Source organism: Psammomys obesus, unplaced genomic scaffold (assembly GCF_907164565.1).
Source record: "Psammomys obesus unplaced genomic scaffold, mPsaObe1.curated_primary_1811, whole genome shotgun sequence".
NCBI classification, from domain to species: domain Eukaryota; kingdom Metazoa; phylum Chordata; class Mammalia; order Rodentia; family Muridae; genus Psammomys; species Psammomys obesus.
The window spans coordinates 6,852,088-6,860,703 of NW_026590701.1; the positions used below are offsets into that span (position 1 = coordinate 6,852,088).

The window sequence follows — 8,616 nt, forward strand, 5'->3', positions numbered from 1 at the left end:
AAAGGAAAGGAAAGGAAAGGAAAGGAAAGGAAAGGAAAGGAAAGGAATTATTTTACACCCTGAGAACGAAGAAGATACCTATGCGGAAAGGAGAGGCAAGCTCAGAAAGCATGTGAATTTACTGTCAGTGTTGTGCTGCAGCCCTCATGGCTTTCCCTGATAAACTAGTCTTAAGAATGCATGCAAAGACAAGTTAAGATTAAGTATATGCACATCTGTTCTCCTCACAGATTTGCAGCTTGCTTGTCACCAGGTAGGTTCAAATAAATCTACACTTAAAGGATAATAACAAATTGGCCTAAAAAAAGACACAGAAATCAGTTCAGTAGATGTGGAAAGCATGCTTTAACATGTACATATAATAATTTATCTCTATTAATAAAAAAAAACTATCTTCAAGAATGTAGGATCTGTGACCATTCTGATAATAAAAAGTAGAAAAATACATATCTGTATCACAGCAACACCTACATAAGCCCAAGTTCAACCTGAGGAGCTATGTGACCTGGCAATAAAGTGTCCAAATGACAAGAATCCCTACCTTTGGGCTGGGGTACAGAGGTGCTAGAGCATGTACTTATCATGCACAAAGATCTGCAGTTGAACTCCTAGCACCAAAATGAATAAATAGCAATATCCTGAGTTTCAAAAGATTGCATTCACTAATCTAAAACAAAGTTCTGACCAAGTGCCATGATGCACTCAGGAGGCTGAGACAGGAGGTCTGCTGCAAGTTTCAGGCAAACTTGAATTACATAGTGAGTTCAAAGTGAGCCAGGACAATACTCTTCATAGTACTATGTTTATTACAATGTCTTCCAAGAACCCTTAAGATACCACTAGAGAGCTTTGCTAAATAAATGTTCAGTCTGAAAACAAGGAGCTAAAAGATAGCTTATTTAACAATTACTCATCATATACATTAAAAGAAGACAAAACTCCAACCCAGAAGTCAATTTGTGCACAGCAGCACACAATGTACCGTACATACATAAATTCATCCAAGTATCCAAGAAGATGCCTTGAATATAAAGGCAAAACAAAATACAAAACCACCAACTTTGATGGCACAGACCTGTAGTCCCGTGATTTGAGAGGCTGAGGAGGAGGAGTTCAAAGCCAGCCTTGGATACACAGTGACACCTTATCTCCAAAAGAGTAAAATAAAATAAAGAAAATGATGATAAATGAATCAAACAAAAGAAAAAAATAAAGCTCAAGAAAGTCACAGACAAATCATCAAGGAAGGAAGCTAACCTGAACAGTTTGTATTTGTGGTGACTGAATAACCGATGGATGTGGTGTCTGAATTACTCCCTGGACCTGTACAGTTTGGCCTGAAGGTAACTGTACTAGAGTCACAGCTGGGGAGCCTCTTCCAGTGCCTGATCCAGCTACAGAAACCTGAAAAAATGACCATCATTGAGGATTAAAGCTGGACTTGTATTGCTTTTATTTTAAGAGTACCACTGCTATCACAACCAGCCTACTTCTCTTTTCTTTTTTCTGAATCTAAGAAATAACAAACAAGTGGGATACTTACCATTAGGAGGTAGTCACTGTCCTGGAACTGTCATTCTCTGATGTGACAGATACTAAAGAACCCATGTGCCTCACTTTTGCTTGCCCATGCTTTGGCAGCTAAGAATGTTCCAAGCACAAAGTTCTAAAGCAGTTAAACTACCTCAATACAACCTCATGACTACTAACAGGGACACCCTTTTCAGGCCAAAATACAAACTCCTCCTCCGTTTTTAACTACTTAAGAGAAACCGAAGAAAATATAATTGCAATGGATTACTTTTTGATAAATGAAATTTTTAGTATGATAATTCTTTCCCCATTTTAGATGCAAGCTGATATCCTGTCTCAGTGTTAGTTTTTAGTAAAGTAATTTTTATAGTCTATAACCATGTCTATAGTCATGTGTGCATATCTGTTTCTGTCCTCTGCCCCCCCACACACACACATACACATATACGCACACCACCATTAAGCAAAGGAATTGCAGGACCTTTCAAGCTTTTGGCATCTGTTCTAGAAAAACCTCTTCCCAACATGGGTATCAGTTGAGAAGTACAGAGCCATATCACTTGAACTGAAAGAAAAATAATATAAGCATCTTCCAACTACTGAGTGCTTCAGCAAACACCCTGGACTGGACTCAAAGCCTACTAAGGTCTCTAATCAGTCTGTCCTTCAATCTACTACAATTTTAGAAACTTTTCTTAATTTTATTCAGTTCACTATGCATTTTGATTTATTTAAACAACCCAAAAACCTAGAAACTTAAATACACTGGGGGTTTTTATCTTGAGTAATAAGAGAACCTCAAGGTGTTAATTTTCATGGAAGCCTCTATGTGTGACCTCACCTCACTTTTAAGAAACACCAATGAGTCCCAAGCTACTTTTCCAGTGTTTACTACTTTAAAAACTATTTTAAAGTGGTTTTGCAAGGTGAGCATGGTAGCAAGTTTGAAATCTCAGCACTCACATAGCTGAAGCAAGAAGACCATGAGCTTGTGGTCAGGATAAGGAACACAGCAAGATCATTGTCTGGGAGGGGGAAAAAAGTTAATTTACAACAAATAATTAAGATTTACTTACACTGTCATTTTCTAAGAAAGCAAATAGCTTCTCTAGTAATCCAAAGGTTACAATTCAACACATAAAAAAGAAACCTATACTGAACACTGTACTTCATGGACTAAGGTATAAAACAATTGGTAAAACTGATGCCTAAAAAAACCAACACATCAAACAAGAGCTAAGAAGAAAGATCAGTGTGGCCCTGAACAAAAAGTGAAGGTTTTCTGTGGGAGCCAGAGCAGAAAGCCAGACCTTGATCTAAACCTAGATTAGAAAGTGACAAATGAGGACAGAGGTAATTGAAACAGACAACCTGCCAGGCAATTTCAGTCTGCCTATCCCAGTATCATCTACTTTGGATTACAAGAGCAAAGTATATCTTATATGAAACCATACCTTGAACAGCTAAAGGTAAAAAGAAAAGGAAAAGGATTTGTTCTACAAATCTCAACACAGAAGCCAACACTGTACAAATGATGGAAGGGCATCTAGCTCTGTGTTAACTGCCAGGTTTCCTCTTCCTCTCAAGTAACTTCAAACTCTTCTCTCAGGACACCTTTATACTCAAACTTGCTAACTACCTCAGAGGTTTTGGTTTTAAAAAAAAAAAATCTTATACTGAGAGTGAGTTTGTGTTTGTGTGTGTGTATGCCACTGTGTATATACATACTGTGTGCATGCCACTGTGTGGGTGCGTGTGACTGTGGATGTGAAGGTGAGAGAACAACTTGTAGGAGTTGGTCTCTCCTTCTACCATGTAGTTCCCCAGCATCAAACTCAGGTCATCAAGTCTGACATGAAGTACTTTAAGGGTCTGAGCCATCTCACCAGCCCTAAAGCGTTTTCATTATCTAAATTCACTGCCTTTCTTCTTAGTAGAGTGCTGATAAATATTTAATAATCAGATCCTAGGAAGAAGAATCCTGACTTAAAGGTTTTTGCTTATTTCTGTGATATAAACTATGCATTGTGCAGGGGCTAGAGAGCTAGCTCAGAGGTTAAGAACACTGGCTGTTCTTCCAAAGGTCCTGAGTTCAACTCCCAGCAACCACATGGCAGCTTATAACTATCTACAGTGAGATCTGGTGCCCTCTTCTGGTTCTAAAGTACACATCCAGGCAGAATACTATATAAATAATAAAATTAAAAAATCTATACATTATGCATCATGACATTTTTCAGACTTCAAATGGAGATGGTAGACACAAAATTGGGGAAGATAAACGTATCTGATTCTTGCAAGCCCATATAAAACGTCTCCAAAGGTTTTTAATCTATGGATTACTACCACACTAGAAATTAGAATGGAAAAATTATCACCTAATAGCTCAGCAATAGTAAATCTACAGCAATGCTATCGTTTTTACTGAAAACCATGACAGTGCTTTTACTTTGGGGTATTTGTGTGTATTTTGTGTTTTCAGTTTGTTGGGGGTTTTGTTATTCTTTTTGAAATAAGGTCTCCTCATTACGTACCCTTGGCTGACCTGAAACTTACTACACAGACCAGGCTGGCCTCAAACTACCAGAAATGCACATGCTTCTGCTGAGATTAAAGACATGCACCACTACCACCATCACAGACTAACAACTTCTTTTTAATGACTACGGTTTTTGTTGTTTGCTTTCGGTGTTCTTTCTTTTCTCTTCTCTTTGAGTCAGGGTTTCTCTGTGTAACCCTGGTTGGCCTGGAACTTACTACATAGCCCAGCCTGGCCTTGAACTCACAGAGATCTGCCTGCCTCTTTCTCCTGAGTGCTGATATAAAAGGCATGTGTGTTTTAAGTGGTTATTAATATTTACTATTGGTTTATCTCCTAGTAAAGCTTGCTGCTAACCTTAAACAGCTGTATAACCAAATCACCACACAGAGTCTGGGTTTTTAGTTAACCTAGAACACAATGCTGGGCAATATTTACTCCCTCCTAAACCTCCAAGCCCTCAGTTTTCTAACATTTAGATTTCCCACATTATACTTGCTTTTTGTGAAATCTTAGGTCTGGTTCATGCTCCACATCCTCCAAGATCTCTGCTCCAGCTCTCTCTCCTTGCTCTCCTCTCGCCCCTTCTTCTCCCACTCATTTCCTGCCTTCTGGCCCCCTCCCCTCTTTCCTGTCCCCTGGCTCCTCCCTGCTCAATATTGGGTCTAGTTGCTTTATTTTGTCCTGTTTACACAAGAGTTGAGACAGGATGCTTAGAATGAGTATCACAAGGCAATATCCGGATTGAAACCAGAGAGTTGGGGGGTGGGGGAGGGAGAAATCAACATTTGAATGAACAAGGGTAAGGTGTATACATTAAAAAAAAAACAACATTATGCCAACATTTCCCCCTTTAAGTCCAATAAAAGGCTCCTTTTCTTTTAATACAATAATCATTATGAAATTATGAAAACTGTTAGGTAAAATCTACATGTACAATGTCCAGTCCATGGTATTTAGCATATGGAGAGGTTATCTTAGGAGAAAGTATCTGATTATCCTATCTATCTTGACAAGTTTAAAGTTCTATACCTAAATTAACTTTTATCCTTATTGGTATTACCTATAAGAAAAGATTTCTTAACTTCTAAACAACGTAAGCTTAAATATGGTACTATAACTATTTGGTCTTCAACCCCATCAGAGACTTGAGAAGGAATAAAATTAGTTTTGAGAGTAAATAGGAAGTGCATGTTAGCAGCTTCCAAAAAATAAAAGGTTGACAGTTTACTGCTGAACAGTCACCCATAACTCTCTATAATGTTGGAGCATCATCTTCAACCTTCTGGCTCAGAATATTTTGACAGACATATATATGAAGCAGGAACTATTTAGGACTTGCTTTTTGGGTATCTGTTGTTGATTTCTCCCAAATATTCACAACAAGCTCTTTGCAAATATTCGTTGTCTACCCATAATGACACAATTTCAACATTGGTAAAGGACACCACAATTTCAGCTGGATCTATTACAGCCAGTTAACGAAGTCTCATTTTTCCTTTTAGGATCAATTCAGAAGCCTTTTCTATATAGGTTTTTAGTTTTTTATTTTGTTTGTGTGCCAAAAATATCCATTCTAAAATACAGTCCTCCCTCTGCATAAGAATTCCTGTGGGAGAATGAGTGGAGGGCAAAATAACCAAAATACAGGCCCTCTTTGGATCAATATGGTCTATATATGCATCTTGTAATTTCCTTTCAACCAGAGCCAATTCCTTTTCAGCTTCAGCTGATAATGTTCTTGGACTATTTAAGTCCTTATCACCCAGTAAGATTTGAAATAAATTACTTAGCTCTTGAGTAGCTAAACCAAGGGTAGGCCGTAGCCAGTTAATATCTCCCAGCAATTTTTGAAAATCATTAAAAGTTCTTAACTGTTTTTTTCTAATTTGTACTTTTTGTGGTCGAATTTTCTGTAGACCTATTTTGTATCCTAGGTAATTAATAGAATCTCCTCTTTGTATTTTTTCAGGAGCAATCTGTAATCCCCAACAAGGCAAAGTTCTATTTATTTCATCAAAAATATTTTCTAATGTTTTCGTATCTGAATCAGCTAATAAGATATCATCCATATAGTGGTAAATTATGGATTGAGTTGCTTTATTTTGTCCTGTTTACACAAGAGTTGAGACAGGATGCTTAGAATGAGTATCACAAGGCAATATCCGGATTGAAACTACTTACAAATTACCTCCAACGGTTGTTATACAAAATATTGGCACAAAGTAGGACTGTTTAACATCCCCTGCGGTAAGACCCTCCCATGATATCTCTTTATTGGACAGCTTCTATTCAAAGTGGGTACTGAGAAAGCAAACCTTTCTCTATCATGTTCATGTAAAGGAATTGTGAAAAAGCAATCCTTTAAATCAATCACTATAATAGGCCATTCTTTAGGTAACAAGGAAGGCAATGAGATTCCAGATTGTAACGATCCCATTGGCTGAATAATTTTGTTAATTGCTCTTAGATCTGTTAACATCCTCCATTTGTCAGATTTCTTTTTGATGACAAATACCAGAGAATTCCAAGGGCTGTTGGACTCCTCTATATGTTGAGCCTCCAGCTGTTCCAGGACAAGCTGTTCTAGTGCCAGTAATTTTTTTTACTCATAGACCATTGTTCAATCCAAATAGGTTGGTTTGCCAACCACCTTAGTGGTAAGGCTGTGGGAATTTTATTAGTAGTGGCTTCCCAACAGGCAGTTGAAAAGACAGCCTCTGCTGTATTTTGTTTATGGACAGCCTGAACAGTCTGGAACTGTTTTTGATGACATTTTTTAATAAGTTTAGCTTCTTTAGCAGGAGTATTACCTGGTTTATGGCTTGTCTCAGAACTTGGGGGGATTTTAATCTGGGTCTTCCAATATTGTAACAGATCTCTTCCCCATAAGTTTATGGCTATCTCAGCCACATATGGTCATAGTTTTCCTATTTGACCTTCTGGTCCTGTACATTTAAGCCATCTAACACTTTGTTTCACTTTAGATAAAGTTCCAACTCCTTGGAATTGAATATCCACCTCTTGAAGTGGCCAATTTGGGGGCCAGGATTTAGAAGTAATAATTGTGACATCAGCCCCAGTATCTACCATGCCTTCAATTTCAATATTATTTAAAATTATCTTTAATTTTGGCCTTTGATCATTTATAGAGGCTTGCCAATATATTTGTTTTTTGTTCTCTTCCTGGTTTTTGATTTATCTATAGAATCTGCTTTGGCCTCGCTGTCCAAGTTTTAATGTTTATTCCCAGAGCAGTGGTGTTTAATTTTCTTGTGGAGGAGTATCCCTGTCCTGTTCTGGGGCCTGCGAGAGGCCCCCCTTGGGCGTTTTTTTGATAAGGGATTACCCCATTTATCCAATGGCGACCCTTGCCACATCTTCTGCATGTTCTAGGAAGCACAGGCTCCCTACTTGAATTATTTCGGTTTTCCTGGTAATTTCTTTTGTAGTAATTTCGCCCATCACAATTACATTTCCCAAGGTCTTTTGGGGTAGCTTCTCCTATCAAGGTCAAATTGGGTGAATAAGGTCTGATGTCAATCGCCTTTCTAATCCATTCATCTATTGGAGCAGATCTTGCTCTTAATGGCCTTATTGTCTCTTTGCATTTAGTATTAGCATTTTCAAAAGCTAAAGATTTTATTAGTGCTTTTCTAGCTAGTGGATCTGTATACTTCTATCCACAGCTGAAGTCAATCTTTGCAAAAAGTTAGTAAATGTTTCACTTGGACCTTGTATGACCTGGGAGAATGGCTCAAGCCTTTTCCCTGTTTCCTCAACCTTGTCCCAGGCATTTAAGGCTGCTAGGCGACATAATGCTTCATTATACTACAGCTTGTATCTCTGTGTCAGCATACTGGCCATCACCAAGCAGCTGTTCCTTAGAAACACCAACACCTCTGGCTCTATTTTTGTGTGCTAGCTCTCTAGCTTCTTCTCTCCACCATGAAAGCCATTGTAAATATGGCCCAGGTTCTAATATTGCCTTTGCCATATCCTCCCAGTCCTTGGGGATTACTCTACTTTTGATTGACCAGGAAGTCAGCATTTGTTTTACAAATGGTGAATGCATTCCAAAATTAATAACACTTTCCTTAAATTTCCTCAGATCTAGCACTTCCACAGGGCGCCATTCAGCTTCATGATAATTCAGTGGATGATCATCATCTGCTGGTCTCTGCTGTACACTGACTGGATAAGCCAACGTTTGTTTTCTAACCACCTTTGGTAGGCTTTCTTTATTTTTTGTCTTTTGCCTCTACCTAAGTATTTTCTTTACTTAGTATTCTAAACTCTTCTCTTAAGGTCTGCACCCACATTTCATACCTATCTCCCTGTTGTTTGTTTTGTTCAATAATCTCTTGAATCTTGTTTTATGCCTCTCTTCCAACTTTTAATTTTTTCTTTATATTGTTCTAGTTGTTCTTTGTGCTGTTCCAGTATCTTTTCTAAAACCTCTGCCCTATCTTCCTGTTGTTTATTCCGTTCTGTAAGTTTTTGTATCTCTTGTTTTAGGTCCTGTTTCCAGCCTTCATTTTTTT

General features: G+C 38.0%; 1 protein-coding gene across 8 annotated transcripts in view; it reads right to left on the reverse strand.

The window, feature by feature from the left end:
* The window catches only part of Crem (cAMP responsive element modulator), an 83,518-nt gene that overhangs the window by 36,001 nt on the left and 38,901 nt on the right, over positions 1-8,616 (reverse strand). For 5 of the 8 annotated variants that reach the window (XM_055608548.1, XM_055608551.1, XM_055608550.1 and 2 more), the window contains one exon: positions 1,258-1,404. The exons of the other annotated variants lie outside the window; for them this stretch is intronic. In XM_055608548.1, the coding sequence (XP_055464523.1) occupies positions 1,258-1,404 (147 nt within the window). The remainder of the gene's footprint in view (positions 1-1,257; positions 1,405-8,616) is intronic. 8 annotated transcript variants of the gene reach the window in all.